Genomic DNA, 19,011 nt, shown 5'->3' with positions numbered 1-19,011 from the left:
CAGGTGATCTGTGGGAAATCCAGCAGCAGTGTTTTGGAAGGAGATTGGAGAGTTTTACACTGCAGCCAGTGGGACAGGAATACTCACAGCTCTCCCATGGGAAAAACAAGGCAGAGACACAGAGACATTCCCAGTCTCCTCAGCTGGGAGTGTGCCCAGACTTGAGCAAATCTTCCACAGTGGGGTGGAAGCAGCAATTCAGGGCTGTGGGTGTTGGGGAGGTTGGGCAACAAGAGGGCTGGGTGGGGTGTGTGGGAGCAATGCCACGTGCTGGGGACACCATGGGCCACCTGTCCCCTCCCAGGTGAGTCCATGCTCCCTGCCCTGCTCTCAGCAGCACCTCTGGTGCACCCTCAGTGCTCCCGCTCAGCCCAGGGTGCTGAGGAGGGACAGGGGCACAGCTCTGGTCCCCTTGGGCTGCTCTGGCTGCAGCAGTGACCCAGGGGCTCTGCTGCACATCCTGCCCCCACCCCAGGCTGGCCCCATCCAGAGCCACTCCTGTGGTTTCCCACAGTTTCCCTGCCAGTGCTGGCTCTGACATCCCAGAGCTTTGCTCAGCACTCGTTACCAGCTGATGGAAATGCCAGCTCCAGGATTTCTCCCAGGAGCAGGGCCCTGTGTGGAGAGGGGCAGAATGTGACTCCCCCTGAAGCCACAAGGGTCCTGGCAGCCCACAGACACACTCAGGGGGGTGTGGTCACCATCTGTGGCTTTTGCTGTGCCCCAAGGTACGACAGGAGCAGGCTGACCCTGAAGGAGATCAGCAATGTGCAGTACGTGTCCTGCATGAACCCGACTGCGGGGAGCTTCACCATCAACCCCCGGCTCCAGGTACATCCTGCTCCGTGGCCCTGGTTTTGGGCGGGTTGTTCAGGCTCAAGGTTTCAGGAGAACCTGTGGCACATCCTGCTGTTGCTCAATCAGGGGAAGCAGCACGGGTCTGTGAAGTGGCTGTAATTCCTGATGGGATTTCTCCCTTCTTTGGGTTTCCTCTTGTTTTACTGCTCAGTGGGAGGAAGAAGTCACAAGTTCCCAGCCACCCTCAGGAAAACTTCTGGTTCAGACGGGCAGATTTTACCTTCCCCTAGCTGATATTACTGCTGGACCATAGTACTTGAAAGTCTTTTGGTGGTCAGGCATTGGAACTTGCAGCCCAGGGAAGTGGTGGAGTCACCAACTCTGGATGTGCTCAAAAATGAGTAGATGAGGCAATCCACAGTTTGCTTTGGGACTTGTGCAATGGTTGGACTTGATCTCAGAGGTCTTTTCTAACCTTAAGCATTCTATGTTCTCTTCCTCTGCAAGTTCCTCATCAGCAAAGGGAGGTGGCACCTTCCAGGGGCAGGCCTGGGCTTCACCAGGGCTCTGTGGGACCTTCAGACCTTTCAGCTCCTCAGTGGACTGAGCCTCCCTTGTGAAATGCCACTGAAAATCCCTTGTTCAGCCAGCAGAAGGTGTCTCCTGCCAGCTGTCCTCTGCTGGGAAATTGGAGCGGGGACAGAGTTCTGGTGGACTTTCAGTTGGGATCATAGAGCATCCCAGGTTGGAAGGGACCTCAAAGGATCTTCTGGGCCAGCCTTTTGTGGGAAGTGGAGCCCAGATGAGATTGTTCAGTGCTGTGTCCAACCACAGAAAGGGCACTGACCTGAGAGGTGGTTTCCATCTCTCTGACCTTTCCACCTCTCACTTTCCCTCCCTCAGCGTCACTTCTGCGTCTTCGCTCTCTCCAACCCTGACCAGGACTCCTTGTCCAGGATCTACAGCACCATCTTAGTGCAGCACCTGGCCAGCGGGAACTTCTCAGAGGCCGTGCAGAAATCAGCCCAGCAGCTCATTGCCCTGGCCCTGGGGCTGCATCGGAAGGTGGCTGCCACGTTCCTGCCAACAGCTGTCAAGTTCCACTACGTTTTCAACCTCAGAGACTTCTCCAATATCTTCCAAGTAAGTGCAGCTCCTGTCCTGTGGCATTTGGAGTTTGTCCCTGTGCCACAGGCAGCTGAGGTTCCTCTGGCCCTTGGTGAGCCAAACACAGTGTCCCACTCAGTAATGACACAGCATGGGTGTCCCCTGAGCTCAGGGGGTGACCTGGGGCCATTCCCTGACTCCTGTTTGGGTGGATTCCAGAGCCATCACCCATGGCTATTTACTTTCCAGCCTCCTCTGGCCAATGGGGAGGGATGCACAGCTCCAGGAGGTGTAGATTTTGAGGGGTTTGAATTGTTCCAGTGGCTGGAAAAAGGACAAATTGGAGAGAGCTTTGGGCTCCTGACCCCAGCCCTTCGAGCAGTGGCTGTTGTCAGTGTGCTGAGCTGGGTTTGTCTTGGTGATCCCCACCCCTGTGGTGCGAGTGTGGGGGTCCCTGGCACCACCCAGCACACAGGGAAGCTCTCCCTGCCTGGGGCAGGGGCTGGGTGCTCTGTGGGCTGCTGGCCCTGAGGAGAGGACAGCAGTGGCTGCTTCAGCTGCTCTGCCAGAGCCAGGGCAGCTTGGTGAGCACGTCCTCCCAGGTGCTCAGCATTGTGCATGCAGGCTGGCAGTTAAAGAGCTGATAAATCCATCCAAACCAGCTTTGATTTTACTGCTGAAACTGAATTACCAGCCACTGTACCAAAGCGAAGTTGTTCAGCTTCAGAAACGTTGTCTTCCATCCTTGGAGAGATTTTGTTTTTCTGATTTCCCCAGCAGTCTCGTGCTTTGAGGCAGCTGGTGTTACTGCTCAAAGAGCCTTTCAGAGTTTCAGGCCGCTTAATAAAATTTGATAAATTCCTCAGCAGCCAAACCGAGGGTCAGCACCGTAGCCTGTTCTAAACCCCCAGCTGGTCATTTGTCACTGTCCTTGTTAACATCTGCTTCACAAAGTGGGGACGTGGAAGTTCAGAGCCTTGTGCCTGCCCTCAGACAGGAGCTGAAGCAGTGACAGACAGGGAAATCTGGGACCAGGACCTCGAAGAAGTGAATAACTCCACCGTGGCAGGAAGGAGTCAGGCCTGTCGCTGTGCTCAGCTGAGCATCAGCAGCTCGGACCTGAGATGTGGGTCGTGGCAAATCCTGCCTTCCAGTTAATTTGGGCTTTGGGAGGTGAAGAAATTTCCTGAAATGCATGAAATTTCAGCATTTCAGTGGGAGGCTTTAATTTGATCTGCTGAATGTGCCAGGGTTGGGGGGTAACAGAAAACATCCTGCCAGATCCCAGCTCTGGGCCAGAGGGCGGTGACAGGAACACTCCTCATTCTCCTCTCAAGGGATTCCCCATCCTCTTTGTTTGTTTGTTTCTTTTTAATGTTGGCCCCACCTCCATGTGACCCACAGCCACGTGTCCCTCGTGCTTTTGGGCTGCGGGGTTCTTTAGATTCAGTCCCTTTAGAGGGACTCAGTGACCTTTAATTCTGTTCTAATCAGTTTAGGATCTGATGTGTTTTTCCTTCCTCTCTTTGAGCTGTCAGCTTTTCTCACCAATTTTATTTTTTTTTTTTCTGGAATAAATAAAATAATTTGACAGCTGTAATGACAGATGTGAAACCCAAACAATCTAAGCCATGGACCAGTGAGCTGAGAGGGCCTGCTTTACATTGCTTTCAATGCATTTGATATTTAATGTATAAATAATTAGATGTTAGGAATAAAAGCTGTCTGTTTAATTCATACCATTGAAAACCCTGTGTGCTGTTAATAGGCTTAGTATAGGCGACACCTCTTTGAAATATAATTCTTTTATGCATTTTAATAGAGTTCATGGTAAACATACTGTGCTAAGCAGACAGCAACTGATATTTCCTGCAGGCAGAATGCACCTAATTAGAATTAATTGATTAAAAGAAAAAATAGCCACCAGTAACATTTCCAAACCTTTTTTTCTTCTTGACAAAGCACCCATGGCATGGGGTTGGGATGGGAGAACCACGTGTCTGGGCTGGTGCCTGGCTCTGCAGGGTCCCAAATGCTGAGAGCAGGACCCCAGCCCGGCCAGGGGAGGCTGAGTGGGGGATTAAAATGGGTAAAATGGGTGTAATGAGTGTAAACCTTCAGAAGAATGTGGGGAACAGCCATTCCCAGGGCTGTGGGCAGCAGGTTGAGGGAGGTGATTCTACCCCTCTGTGCTGCTTTGTCAGACCTCACCCAGCTCGAGGCTCCCAGCACCAGGGGACGTCCCAGGAAGGACCTGGAGCTGCTGAAGGGAGTCCAGAGGGACACCAGGACGATCAGAGGGATAGGGCAGCCCTGCTGTGAACAAAGGCTGGGAGAGCTGGGGTTGTTCAGCCTGAGGATTGCTCTGAAGTGAACTTACTGTGGCCATTCAGTGCCTGAAGTGGCCCCAAGAGAGCTGGAGAGGGACTTTGGACAAGGGATGGAGGGACAAGGATGGAGGACAAAGGAGGAATCACTTCCTACTGACAAAGAGTAGGTTTAGATGGGATCTTGGGAAGAAATTGAGGGTGGGCAGGCTCTGGCACAGGGTGCCCAGAGCAGCTGTGGCTGCCCCTGGATCCCTGGCAGTGCCCAAGGCCAGACTGGAGCAGCCTGGGACGGTGGGAGGTGTCCCTGCCCATGGCAGGGGTGGGATGGGATGATCCTTAATGTCCCTTCCAACTCAAACCCTTCTGGGTTGAGAAGCAGCTTTGGGAGTTTTGGATTAACAAAGGACACGCTCCCTGGGGTGTTTGCTGTGGGGCTGCTCAGGTGCAGGTTGCTGTGAGGGGGACTCAGCCTGGTGGGTGCTGGAGTCCCTCAGGCCAAGCCGGGGTTTCCTGGCTGTCTCTGCTCCGCACAGGGCCTTCTGTTCTCTACCCCCGAATGTCTGAAGCAGCCCCAGGACCTGGTGAAGCTCTACCTGCACGAGTCAAACCGGGTGTACCGGGATAGGATGGTTGAAGAAGTGGACTGGGACACTTTTGATAAAATCCAGCGGGAGACGGTGAAGAAATGCTACGACGTAAGTGTGGAGCTCTGATGAGGTCTAATTCTGATGAGAATGGAACAGAATGGATTTACTGGAAGGGAAATCAGTACTGGGGGTGTTCTTTTCTCTCTCTTTCACTCCTGTGCCTGTTTCCCCTTTTCCAACACGCAGGAGAAACCATGTGGACATCAAAAGGCTGGAACACCGTGGTTCCCTTGGAAGGTGGCTCACAGCTCCACTGGGTTTCCTGTATTTGTTCTCTACTATTTTCTTCTCTTTTACAGGACATTGAGGACACTTTAGAGCAGTCCAAACACATGAATATTTATTGCCATTTTGCAAAAGGCCTCGGGGAACCTGGCTATAGGCCAGTTCCAAGCTGGGAGGAGCTGAACCAGATCCTCGTGGAAGCCCTGGACAGCTACAACGAAGTCAACGCTGCCATGGACCTGGTGCTGTTTGAGGATGCCATGAGCCACGTGTAAGGGGATTTTCTGCCTTTTTGCCCCCATCATTTGTCTGTGCAGATGGTTTTGTGGGGTTTCCTGGAGGATGTAGGAATATGGATCCATGTGCTGAGGCAAATAATTTGTAGTTCTGCAGGGCCAAGTGCCAGGTCCTGCGCTCTGCATAAACATTTCTCAGATGTGACAACATTCAGGTGCTTCTTTGCCTTCCCTTGCCAGCCAGGACAGAACTGGTTGTACTGAGGTTTCCCTAGATGCTGACTGCTGGGTTTAGAGCCACATTTACACAGGCCCTTAGAGGGATTTTCCTCTGTATAAAGTAAGATTATGTGCATTCAGCCTACTACTTTTAAAGGATGGAGGCATTTAAACTGCTTTGATCCTTTGGAAAACCTGCTTGCATGGAGATGCCTGGAGGTGCAGATGGATTCCAGCTGGAAATTGGACATGTGGGACTATATAAAAATAAGCCTCCTGCTGATTATTATGAAGCTGTTTACATGCTTTCAGGGGGGACTTCCAGCTCTCACACACAGCCTGGGGGAATCCCAGCAGAGCCAGAGTCACTCTGGGTACTGGGATGCAGAGCTGGCCTTAGGTGGCTCCAGGAGATGGAGCTGCCCTGGCAATCAGAGCTTGAATTTGTACAGAAACCTTGTCCCAGGAGGTGCAGATTTGGGACTCTAAGCTTGAAGGAAGCCCTTGACCTGCTGCAGCCAGGGTGGGTGGTTTTAATTCTCACTGGACCTGGCAGCCTCTTATATATCTGTATATATAGAGGAGTAGCATTTACATACATATATATAAAAATACAAATATATGAATATATGAATATATACAAATAAATAAATATATATATATATATACACAAATGTGTATATATATACAAGTATATATGTATGTGTGTCGCTATTGGACACAAAATGAGCACACAGAAGCTTGGTGAGTTCAAGAGAGAAAAAAGAGCCGAATTTATTTCTGCCCTCACAATATATACAATTCCAAAAGTGACAGAGGATTGGAGGATGAAATTTCCACCTCTCCAATCACACTGGTCAAACCAACAGTGCATCAGTTCTCTCCCTCCACAAAGAAGGATGCAAAACAATCATTGTTTACATGAGCAGTGTGAGAAAACTCCAGTAGAAATATGTAAACATTATCAGAAGGCTAAAGAAGTTTTAGAGAACTTCAAAACTTTCAAAAGAACTATAAAAGAAAACTTAACACTTTTAAAAATCAGGGTAGCATATGTGTATGTATATATGTAAATGTATTTGTATGTATATATATATTTATATGTGTGTGTGTATGTACACACACACACAAATTTGTCTGTTCCAAATGCTCCCAAACTGTGTTGTTGACCACTGGGCTGGGGCAGATTTTTCCTGAAATCTGCTGTCCATGAGTGTTTCTGCTTGCATTGCCTGCAGAATGCTAACAGGAATATTGACCCTGTGCTGCTCTTGCACTTTACATAAATCGGGATTTGCAATTGGAATTTGCAAAACACGGCACTGAGAATAATGAGGAAAGCAAGATTTGAGCATCCAGCACCACTTCACAATTTCACTGGAGCTGAGTGAATCTCATTCACTGCATTTGGAAATTGCTTTTGGCTGAAATACACAACTTCTTCCATCTCAAACAGCTTCTGAATGTCAGCTTGAATTTGCTGAAGATTTTCAGCTGGGAGAAAAAAAAAGAAGGAAAAAAGACATCTGATGACTTAATGTGTGTAGGGCCATGGGGGATACCTGTCAGTCACCTCATCCAGGGCTGTGTCACAGCACGGAGCCCTGGGGAGCTCATCAAGGCAGGGACCAGGGGCAGAGCTGGTCTGGGTAATTCTGAGCAGGAATGCTAAAGCTCTCCTCGCAGTCTGGATTGCTTTTATGAAAGTAATTTCACAGAAATTATTAAATTATATAAAAATCAGTCAGAGTCTGTGCATAGATTATAGAATACTGGAGTTGTAATAAAGCAGGGCAGTGTTTCTCACAGTCTTAAATGAAAAATAATTTGATTAATCTAGGAAAATAGTGAAGGGAGCTGAATAAAGGAATGGTGCTGTGTTTCAGACACAGTGAGGGTTCCACAGGTGGGATCCTCTGGACCCCCCTCACCTAGTGGGGAACACGTGGGGGTGTCAGCATTTGCTTAAAGAGAACAAAAGGGAGGCAGACAGAGTTCACCACAGGACTCTCAGGTGAGCAGACCTGGGAAATAACAGCAAGATCATTGTAAGAGTGAGAAAATCTCACTCTTACATAGTGGTGGTGTGGATAAAAGGAACAGAGATTTTCCAGGCAGGTTTGTGCCATTCCAGCCAGGTGTGAATGTTCTGTACTGCTCAGCAGGGCTCCTCACCTGTGCATGAATCCCAAAGCCTGGAGAAGAGGGGCTTTTCTGGGGAGGGGGGTCAGAGCCTTGAATTTTACCCTCGGTTTTTGTATGTCAATGTAACACCTTTTCTCCTTGCACTGCCTGCAAAGACACCCAAGGACTTAACATTGTTAAGTCACACTTAAACATTGTTCTGTCCAGCAGGACTTGGCAGGTGGAAAAAAAATGGGCACAATTTGAATTGCCACCATCCTCTGGACAGGTCTCAGCAGAGATGGGCATTGATTGCTGCCACATCTCCGAGACTGCCATTCTTCACCCAGCTCAGAACACAATTTCCTAGCAAATAAAATATGTATTGAAAAGCAGTGGGCAGAGAAATGGCAGAATGCTCTTGTTAATGAGAGGTTTTGTATGCCTCGGCGCAGCTGCCGCATCAGCCGCATCCTGGAGGCGCCGCGGGGGAACGCGCTCCTGGTCGGCGTGGGAGGCACTGGGAAGCAGAGCCTGACCCGCCTGGCTGCCTTCCTCAGCTCCCTGGAGGTCTTCCAGATCACCCTGAGGAAAGGCTACGGCGTCCCTGACCTCAAGGTGGGGGACTTGAAATGGAGGGGAAGGGAAAAAAAGAGCAGAGCTTGGCCTGAAGGATTGTTGTGTGTTGGGAGAGGGAATGGGGGAGGATGGCCCTGAGCACAGGTGTGCCCAGGTGGGCAAGAGGTCAAGGCCACCTGGGGGTGGCAGCAGGGCCAGGGCAGCGCCCGTCCCCTGTGCTGGCACTGCTGGGGCACCTCCAGGGCTGGGGACAGCTCAGGACAGGAAGGACAAGGAGGGGCTGGAGCGTGTCCAGGGAAGGGATGGAGCTGGGGAATGGTCTGGAGGGGCTGAGGGAGCTGGGAAGGGGCTCAGCCTGGAGAAAAGGAGGCTCAGGGGGGACCTTGTGGCTCGGCACAGCTCCTGACAGGAGGGGACAGCCGGGGGGGTCGGGCTCTGCTCCCAGGGAACAGGGACAGGAGGAGAGGGAACGGCCTCAGGCTGGGCCAGGGCAGGCTCAGGGTGGATATTGGGGAATATTTCTTCACTGAAAGTGCCATCCAGCCCTGGCACAGCTGCCCAGGGAGGTGGTGAAATGCCCACCCCATTTATAAGCCATGTGGATGTGGCACTTGGGGACATGGGTTGGTGGTGGCGTTGGCCACTCTGGGGGAACAGCTGGATGTGATGTCCTTAGAGGGCTCTTTTAACCTAAATGAGATACAGAAACACCCCAGAGACACCATGCTGCTGTGGAGAGGAGCAAATGCCTCGCTGGAGTGTGTCTGCCCAGGGCTGCAGCCACACCTGGGCTCTCCTGGCAGTGCCCTGAGTGCCAGCCCTGAGCTGTGCTGCTGTTCTCAGGGCAGGTTCTGAATGATCCCATTTCTATGCCTGGCCCATGCTTTGCACCATCTAAGCCCTCCTGGTGTCCCACCTGCAGGCAGACATGGCAAACCTGTACCTGAAGGCCGGGCTGAAGAGCGTGGGCTCCGTGTTCCTGCTGAGCGACGCGCAGGTGGCAGATGAGCAGTTCCTGGTGCTGGTCAACGACTTCTTGGCATCAGGTACAGCCCTCAGTGTCACCAGGTGACACAAGGAAAAAACGACGTACCACAGCCTTGGTCACGATGAAGAGATTAATTTATTTTCTTTGACTCCAATCTTTTATAGTTCTCAAAAGGTGCCAGTGGATTGGAGGGTGAACGTGCCACCTCTCCAACGACACTGGACAAACTACCTGTACATCAAATTTCTCTGCCTCTATGAAAGAATGCAAAACAATAGGTTGTTTACAGAAAGTTGTGTGGGAAAGTTCTCTACAAGAATGTAAACTCAGAAGGCTTTAGAAAACTCTTGATAATCAGGGCGACACCCTCAGGCTCTGCTTTCCCCTCTCCTGGGGAGTTCTGCTCCTGGCAGCACCTGGAAGTCTGGAATAGACAAAGGGGCAATGATGAAATGTGCTGGTAGTTACATTTCCTAGTGAATACAGTATGAGGTTGAGCTCTGGAGTAAAAACCATGCCAAGGCCTCCCTGAGGAGGGACACTCCATCAGCTGGGAGATTTCTTGTCTTTCCCTCATGTCTTGCACCCGTTTTTCCATATCTCATGGGATTCTGCAGAGAGTTGTTAAGGGATGTGTCTGCTGGGGTGTTGCAGCTGGGGGCAGAGCCAAGGGTGAGGAGTTTCATCTGTGGATCTCGTGCATCCGCCTCAGAAATTAAGGTTGTTTCTGGATACAAGATTTGAGTGGAGCATCTGTGAGCTGGAGGATGAGGCAAAGCCACAGGGTGACCTTGTGTCACCTGGCTGCTTATCCCATTCCAGGCTTTTCCCTGTTGTTGTTCCAGATGCATTCAGGTTTTTGAGGTGCTGCTCACCCAAAGCACTGCAGGGCAGTCGGTGTCCATGCCAGTGCTTGCAGAACGTGGCACAGGTGTGTGAGGATGAACATCCCTGTGCCAGGTGTGCTGCAGTTCCCGAGCACCTGGGGGTGCAGGCTGTGTCACCAGGACCATGGGAGGACACCTGGAGTGGGCATGTCCCCATTTTCCCTGGCAGATCCCTGCCACTGCCTGCCTTGTTTGTGAGTTGGATGGGGAAGGTGCCAGCTGGGTCAGGTCCCACAGGGATGGGGAGAGGTGAGGAATCAGCAGCACAACCGTTGGTGAGTAGCTCCAGAGGCGACACGTGTGGCTGTAAATTGGTGGCCAGATGGCTTCAGCACAAACAAGCTCTGAAGCTCTTCCCTCTGAATCAGCTGTGATGGTTTTGTCATCAGGAGCGAGGGCAGGGATTGTTGCAGATTGTGGGGAGGGGCTCCCACCAACTCCTACCCGTGGTGTAATGCACAGACCTCTGCTGAACCTCAGGAGAGCTGAGGTTCCTCAGCCTGGAGAAGAGAAGCTCTGGGGAGACCTTAGAGACTCTTGCAGTGCCTAAAGGGGTTCCAAGAGAGCTGGAGAGTGACCTGGGACAAGGGATGGAGGGACAGGACCAGAGACAATCCTTCCCTGTGAGGCTGCTGAGGGCCTGGCACAGGGTGCCCAGAGCAGCTGTGGCTGCCCCTGGATCCCTGGAAATGTCCAGGGCCAGGCTGGATGGGGCTGGGAGCAACCTGGGATAATGGAAATTGTCTTTCTTACGTGTCCCACTTGTTGTCATTATCTAGAACAAAATATACCTTTAAATCTTTTTGCTGAATGAGCAGATTTTCCTGATTAGTGTATTTCCCGAAGTGATTAGTGCTCGTATTGAAAGTATCTGGCTCAATAATGATGATTTTCATCAAATCAGAAGCCAGAAAGGAAGTGAATATGTGATAAATTAAGGAAACTCTAAAAAAAAGATATTTGGTTGGTTGCATTTTTGGCAATCAGCTGCTTAACTATTAACTTATAAAAGTTTTTACAAGATTTGTAACTTGTGAAATGTTTGGATGGGCTGGGAGTTATTTGGCCACTGCTAGAAATGGCCCTGAACAGCTGCAAAAGTTTTACATGTAATTAATGCATTTGCAAAACTACAATGATTTTATAATACGTATGGCATATTAGGGATTTGAATTTTTTTTTAATCTAGTTTGATTGCACAGCTAAGAAATTGGATTTTCTGTGCTTTGACTCTATTCTATCTTCCTTTCCCTTATGTTTTATAAGGAAGTTTGCTCTCACAGATGTTTATTTTTCAGCAGAATGACCTTCTGTGCCCCTTTGCTGCTTCTGGGGCCCAGGGGAACCTGGTGCAGGGGTTTCACCTGAGGAGGGGACTTCCCCGAGCCCCTGAGGAGGGGAACAGCAGCTTCCCTTTGCTCTGAGACTACAACAACCTCCTGAGGTGCAAACCCACGCGTGCCCTCCTCTCCTAGGGGAAATCCCGGATCTCTTCCCAGATGATGAGGTGGAAAACATCATCAGCAGTGTGAGGAATGAAGTCAGAGGCCGGGGGCTGGTGGATTCCAGGGAGAACTGCTGGAGGTTTTTCATCGAGCGAGTTCGACGGCAGCTGAAGGTGAGATGGAGCACGAGGGGTTGGCGCTGAACGATTTTTTGCCTTTTCCCTTTTATAGATTCTCTGTGCTCTTTACACACATATTTGTAGCCTGTTATTGTATTAGTAGCTAGTTCCAGTACTTTTCCCTACCTTTTCCCTAGCCAGAAAGAGAAAATTCCAGAGCTCCAGGGGGTACAAGGCCTCTATCCTATCTTGGTTTTTCTGGGAACCAAGGCAAAAACAGCTCTTCAAGACGTATTTTCATAAACAAAGTTTAGTTTCCATCTGTGGGCCATTTGCATATTGGAGTTAATTGTCCAATTATAGCTTTAGGTTATGAAGTCCCATCCTTCTTGTTTTTCTCTCTCCAGCCCACGTTGTTTGTGCTCTTGGGCCTGAGATTTGGATCATTTGTCCTTGGTCCCCAGCTGGAGAAGGAATTGTTTTGCCTCCAGTTGTGGTAATCCAGGACTCCTGAACAAAATCCAGGACTCTTGAACAGCTGACCAATATGATTGAGCAGAGGCCATTTATTGTTTACATTTTACAGATATTTATGGAGTCTATAAACTGCTAAGCACACACTTCTTGATTGGTGTCTTTGTCTTGTTCACTCGTTTTCTGCCTGCATTTCTCAGAGTATTGCTTACAGCCCGGGTGTTTCACAGTCCTCTATTACCCAGTTCTTGCAGTCTTGGTATTCGGTTTCTCAGCCTCTTCTTTCTTAATTTAGCACAATTTATGTTCCAATAGCCTTGACAAACTCCTGAGGCTTTGATGACAAACTTCAAGCAGGCTGGCTGTGCACACTGTGCCCTAACCCCTGCAAATACATTGCAACAGGCTCCCAACCCAGTGCAGAGAGCTCACCAGCACTTCAAATGAAGCTCAGAACTGCACACTAAAGCAGCACAGAATCTAAAACATAAGGTATCAAAGGGGTCATGCGCTGCTGCAGGTCCTCAGCTGGGTAATAATTAGTATTGATTGTAGAAAGCTGATCAATTGCTTTATTGTATTATCTTATAGTATATTCTGTTATATTACACTAGTAAGAGCTCTCACGAGCTCGAAAACCCGTGACTCTCTCTGTTGAGAGTCCCAACACAGCTGTGGATCCAATTGGTCAATGAATCTAAATACCATCACCAGAATCTAATCAAGCAATCACCTTGGGTAAACAATCTCTAGAACACATTCTGCATGGGCACAAACAGATAATTGTTTGCATTCTTTTGTCGCTATTGGACACGAAATGAGCACACAGAAGCTTGGTGAGTTCAAGAGAGAAAAAAAAGCCAATTTTATTTCTGACCTCACAATATACAGAATTCCAAAAGTGACAGTGGATTGGAGGATGGAATTGTCACCTCTCCAACCACACTGGTCAAACCAACAGTCCATCAATTCTCTCCTGCCACAAAGAAGGATGCAAAGCAATCATTGTTTACATGAACAGTGCGTGAGAACTCCAGCAGAAATATGTAAACATTATCAGAAGGCTAAAGAAGTTTTATGAGAACTTTAAAACTTTCAAAAGAACCATAAAAGAAAACTTAACACTTTTAAAAATCAGGGCAACATTCTTTTAACTTTCTCAGGCTGAAGCCTGAGAGAATTCTCCTTGCTCTCTCTTCGACTGAACTGAGAGCTTCTACAGTCGTGGAGCCCGAGGTGGGCTGCAGGGCAGGTGCTGCTCTCCCTGCCCTGCCCCTCAGTGCCCTCTCCTGCTCCGCAGGTCGCTCTGTGCCTGTCCCCCGTGGGCCCCAAGCTGCGCCTCCGCAGCCGCCGCTTCCCGGCGCTGGCCAGCTGCACCACCATGGACTGCTTCCAGCCGTGGCCCCGCGAGGCCCTGGAGTCTGTCAGCCTCCGCTTCCTGCGGGACATGGACACCGTGGAGGTGAGCAGCCAGCACAGCTCCTGCTGGGGACGCTGGGGACAGGGCTGGCCGCAGCCAGCAGCGGCCTCGTGTCCCTCACGCCGTCGCAGGGAGGGTTGGGTTTGTCGCTGTTGAGGCAGGGATGGGAATGAAGAGACTCCATCTTCAGAAGGTAAAAATGAGCGTTTATTCAAAAATTCTCTTCTTCTCAGGCTACTAGACAGGTGTTCTCTCTTTTATGGAGAACATCGTGAACATTAATTCCATTGTTCTTACAGTAAAAACATTTCACCTGATTGGTGCACTGGGCTTAGGTCAGTGTGGTAGAACAGATCTATAAACAATATGAACAGAAAGCAAGATAACAGATTGTTTACATTGCTCTCGGACTTCTTCCCAGGCTTAGCCTGGCAGAAATCTTTCTCTTTTTCTCTCTGACTGAACTGGGAATATCCACATGGATTGGCCTCCAACACATCCAGGTGGCACTGCTGATGTCCAGAGGGGCATCGCTGGTGGCACTGAAGTGCTTTGAACTCAACCAAACCATCACTGAGGCACACTCCACATCTTTTTGGAGAGGACCATGGACCTCGGCAGCAGAGCCATGGGTACCACGCTCCTGTGTCACTGGGAGCCGAGGATGTCTTACTGGGAGCTGCTGAAGTGTCACTGGGAGCTGCTGAGGTGTCACTGGGAGCTGATGGCACTGCCAGGGACAGGATGGCTCTGCCAGTACAAGGGCAGCCCCAAACCTGCACAGAAAATAACCTGCTGCTCTCCCCACTTGTGTCTGAGCCTCTGGAAATCTCAAGGGCAAAAATAGGTCAAGTTCTCAGTGATGACAATCTGCTACTAGAATAGAGATTCGTTTCTGTTTATTTAGCTTTTCCAGGCAGGATTTAGGAAGAATAAAGCCTACAATGTCTCTTTTTAGGAGTGTGCACTTTTCCCATTTGTACAGGAGAAAAGCCCAAAATTATACTTAAAAGAGCTGTTATTTTGTAGAGAAATCGCTTGGAATAAGATAATGTGTGAGATAAAAAGATATAAAAAAAGAGGTATAAAGTACACGAGCAGCAAAGTTATTTTAGAGATAACTGAAAAGGGATCAGCTCAGGTGTTACACCCTGGATTGTGCTGCAGCAGAATCAAAAGTTACCAAATTCCTTTATATTCAGCACAGACCTGTGTTTATATATAGTTTTCTATTTAAAACAGTTTCTCCTCATCTTCCCATCTTACCTTTAGGATTCAGTCAAGGATTCTATAAGCAAATTCATGGCCCACGTGCACATCAGTGTCAACGAGGTGTCCCGGCTGTACCTCAGCAACGAGCGCCGCTACAACTACACCACCCCCAAGTCCTTCCTGGAGCAAATCAAACTCTACCAGAACCTGCTGCTGGAGAAGGACAAGGACTTAAAGGCAAAAATGGAGCGCCTGGAGAACGGCCTCGAGAAGCTCAAGAGCACTTCTGCCCAGGTAAGGACTCCTTGGGGTTGGTTTTCCTTGTTTTTCTTGTCTGGCTTGAGGGGAGAGCTTTACAGGGAAGAAATTTGGGCTGGATCTTGGCTCTAGTCTGGCTTGAGCTGGGTTGCTGGAGGAGCAGCAGTGATCCTCTGCACTGGAAAGGAGAATGGAGAAGCGTGTGCCCAGTCTCTGCTGTTTGGGAGGTAACTGAAAGCTTTTGGTAAGTAAAATGAGACTGGGATCCAGCTGGCTCTGCCATCCTCTTTTAATGGTTAAATTTCAGCTGTGGTGACAAAAGAGCTTAGAAAATACATGACAGTGATTTTTGGAGTTGCATCCAGGAAATCTACAATAACCTCAGCAAGACTCTTTTAAACAAAAGAGTGCACGCGGTTAAAATGAGGCTGCTGTTCATTTTTCCTTCCATTATGCCATCCATCTTTAAGGAAAGCTAAAACATGTCTGAAATGCACATCAGTCATCCCAAAATCCTCCAGCTAAAGACTCCTGCTGGCACTCTCCTCTGGTAGTGATTAGAAGTTGTTCTGGGTGTTTCCCAGCCCTCTCTGCTGTTCTACATCTGTTGCTACACTCCCATTCTGCTCTCCTTTTCATATTCTATTAACTCTTACAAATGTTTGCTCGCAAAGCTTCTCCAGTGGCAAATGAGGCTCTCCTGGAGCTGCTCCAGAGGAATGCAGGGGGGTGGATGAGAAGGAAGGACTGGCAGGTCCACACAGCTACTCTGGGGTGTGCTGGGGGCATCAATCACATCTCTTGTGCTCAAGGGGACACAGCCTGCCTGGAGGTGATGGATGGGCTGGGCTGGTGCTCTCAGTGCTGATATCTCCATCTCCCTTCAAACAGCCTCCTCCACAGAGGGGTGGGCGCTGCCACGTCCCCTGTGCAGGTTTCAGCATCTCCTTTGGAGGGAAGGGGGAGCAGAGAGCACTGGTGGCACCCACCAGAGCCACGAGGCCGTGCCCTCACTGCCCAGCACGCACCTCAGCTTGTCAGCAAAACTACAGGAAAAACAAAAACCCCTCCAACAAGGTGTTTAGAGTTAGAGAATTGAGGCATTATTAGGTTCTGGCCAGGATGTGTAACAGAAATCATTTAATCCACACATAGCCTGGGTGTGCAGAGAAAATCCTTCTATGGCACATGAATTTTACCAGTTTTTTCACAAACTTTACGCAGTCAAGACCCATAGAGATCCATTGGTTCAATGTTCATTGATATCAAGTTATGGAGTTCTTAGTTTTTGGTTTCCTGTTGGTTCCAGATCTCTTCCCCTCAGATGCTAATTATGTTCTCATTACCTCCGATGCTAATTAGGTTCTCATTCTTATTTCTCTTTTCCCAGACCAGGTGTCTCAGACCATGCCAGGGGTGATGTTTGGAGCTGATGGTCGTTATCTTTTGTGTCTCTTCTGTGCTAGTCCCAGTCCGTTAAGATGTTAAATTCATCAGGCCTTGCCTGGTGGAACAATGCCTTGGAAAGAAACATAAATTCCCTTCCCCAGGGACAAAGGCGATCAAACCTGACTGAAATTATAAGATTAAAAATTTTAAACTTGGTATATTTTCCAACAACCTCACCTCACCCATGCAGGCAGTCGTTCTGATGGACCTGTGGGGTGCTGCTGTTTTTTCAGGATTCCCCAGTGGTGAAGAAAATGGATTTAGTTTATTTTTTTTTTTGGGGAGCAGCTAATATGAAATGAATATTTTGAGAACAAGTCCCTGGGTCTGTTGTGACACATGGGAACCCTTCTGTATCCTTCAGGCTTCTCTGCAGTGGGTGCTGTGTGGGCAGGGTTCTCTGATGAGCCACAGATCAGTGGTGGGGGATTTGGAGGCAATGGGAAGGATGGGAAAATCTAATCACAAGAAGGATGAAAGAGCACAATGCTGGTGTCTGGTTGCAGTGAGGCTGGGCTCAGAGGTGCCTCCTTGAGCAGGTGATTAAGATGCAGAGCAGTGAGGACAAAACATGTCAAATTCAAGTCTAAAATTAGCACTGGGGGCCTAAAATTAAACACCTAAATTACCAGATGTGCGCAACAGTCAAAACTGCTGTTGATTTGAAAGCAGAGTGTGGGTATTTATCAGTATTGGAAATCATACCAGCATGTTCTATCTTGAACGTGGCTTTAAAAGGCTGAACTTTACATTCACCCGAGGAAATCCTCGGTCTTGGGGCTTAGAAGTGAAGAGTCCTCTCCCTCACTCAGGCTGTCACCTGCGGGTTGTGCTTGGGAGCGATGTGCTGGGGGGTATTTTCAAAATAAAGGTGGGGGATTTTGATCCCTGGGTATCACCAGGGACGTAGCTCTGGGGGCTGGTGCTCATCACTGCCATTCTCCAGGGCCCATGACGAGCTGCTGCTGAGGTTTGTGTATTTCTGTAGCCTCAGAGGGGCTGTTGTATCAGGAGCTGCAGGTATTTCTTACTTTGCTGTCCCCATTTCAAAATAACCTCTCTGCCTCCTCTCACTGTGGTCCCCTCTACCCCATTTTTTTTTTTTTTTCTTTCCTGTGGAGATTTGGACACCTTGATGCTGTTGACCAACTTTGCTCCTCCAGCAATGTTTTACAGCCACCTCTCCCTGCAGACAGTGCATCCTCAGCACTCAGGGAAGCTGAAGCCTCCTTCCCGTTAGGAAATAATGGATTGGGAAGATGTGTGGGATGAGTCATTTGTTTTTCAGAGTGCTGTGTGCCACCGAGAGGTCAGCACCCATTGCTGAGTAATTCTGAGGATGGCTGTGGTTAATATTGCATCACTGGATTCCAGATTCGAGCCTGGCTGTTGCTATCAATTAATCGCTGACCTTTTGATGTATTTTGTGTTCTTGAAACTAGGCAGGGACAATCAGATAAAATGAGTCTTCTGGGAGCCTGCCCTCCAGGTTTTCTTCTCTTCAGTAATTTTTCTCATGCTGTTCTGGTGGTAGGCAAGGGCTTCTCCCTTCCTTTCCCTGATGAAGTCACAGCACATTACCCTTGAATTTCTCATTTGCTTTGCTCTTTCCCTTTCCACCTCGCATTACTAATTGCTCATCAGACTGTTCTGCACTCAGGAAGCTGCTCACAGGTTTCTCACAGAATCACAGAATTCTTTGGGATGGAAGGGATCTTAAAGATCATCCTTTCCCACCCCTGCCATGGCAGGGACACCTCCCACTATCCCAGGCTGCTCCAAACCTCATCCAGCCTGGCCTTGGGCACTGCCAGGGATGAAGCAGCCACAGCTGCTCTGGGCACCCTGTGCCAGGGCCTGCCCACCCTCACAGAGAAGGATTCCTTCCTGATAGCCAACCTAACCCTGCCCTCCTTCAGTGTGAAATCATCCCCCTTGTCCTGTCACTGCAGGCCCTTGCAAACAGTCCTTCTCCAGCGTTCCTGCTTTTTTTAAAATCCCAACAAAATATTTCCCCTTCCACTGCTGCGTGTGCTTGGCAGGGCATTGTCTGTTCCCCAGGGCTGAGCTTACACCTGCTCTTTGTGCTGCTGCTGAGTGCCTGTGGATTTTAATCCCCTGCTTGTTTTGTCCTGGCCGTGTAAAGCCCTGGAGCTGCCGTCTGTGTGTGTACCCAGCACACAAAGGCTGATTTCTGGGCAGAAGGTCACAGCCATATCAGCCATCAGCAGGGCCCGCTTCAATTTCCTGCAGCCCCCAGAGGCTTGGAGCTGAACAAGGAGCTGCTGCTGGGTTTGTCACACGCAGGGATGATGTGAGCCTGGATTTACAGCTGTGCCTTTGTCCTGGGGAGAGCAGTCCCACAGAGGCAGGCAGCAGGGGATGGTGATGGATGGAGGGCGTGTGGAGAGTCCTGAAAAACTGCTCTCCACGTGGAGCCAATGCCAAATGTCAACAGCTTCAGTGCATGGATTGCAGGTTGTGCTCTCCCTTC

At 49.4% G+C, this 19,011-nt stretch overlaps 1 protein-coding gene across 1 annotated transcript in view; it reads left to right on the top strand.

Annotated features, from left to right (window-relative positions):
• Window positions 1-13,052: 13,052 nt before the first annotated feature.
• The window catches only part of DNAH9 (dynein axonemal heavy chain 9), an 85,295-nt gene continuing 79,336 nt past the window's right edge, over window positions 13,053-19,011 (top strand). Inside the window, exons 1-3 of the mRNA XM_053994992.1 lie at window positions 13,053-13,202; window positions 13,479-13,640; window positions 14,871-15,104. Coding sequence (XP_053850967.1) covers window positions 13,098-13,202; window positions 13,479-13,640; window positions 14,871-15,104 — 501 coding nt within the window. The 5' untranslated portion in view covers window positions 13,053-13,097. The remainder of the gene's footprint in view (window positions 13,203-13,478; window positions 13,641-14,870; window positions 15,105-19,011) is intronic.

This window comes from Vidua macroura, chromosome 19, assembly GCF_024509145.1.
Source record: "Vidua macroura isolate BioBank_ID:100142 chromosome 19, ASM2450914v1, whole genome shotgun sequence".
NCBI classification, from domain to species: Eukaryota; Metazoa; Chordata; class Aves; order Passeriformes; family Viduidae; genus Vidua; species Vidua macroura.
The sequence above is the reverse complement of the archived record's forward strand: the minus strand, read 5'-3'. Positions and strand labels throughout refer to the sequence as shown.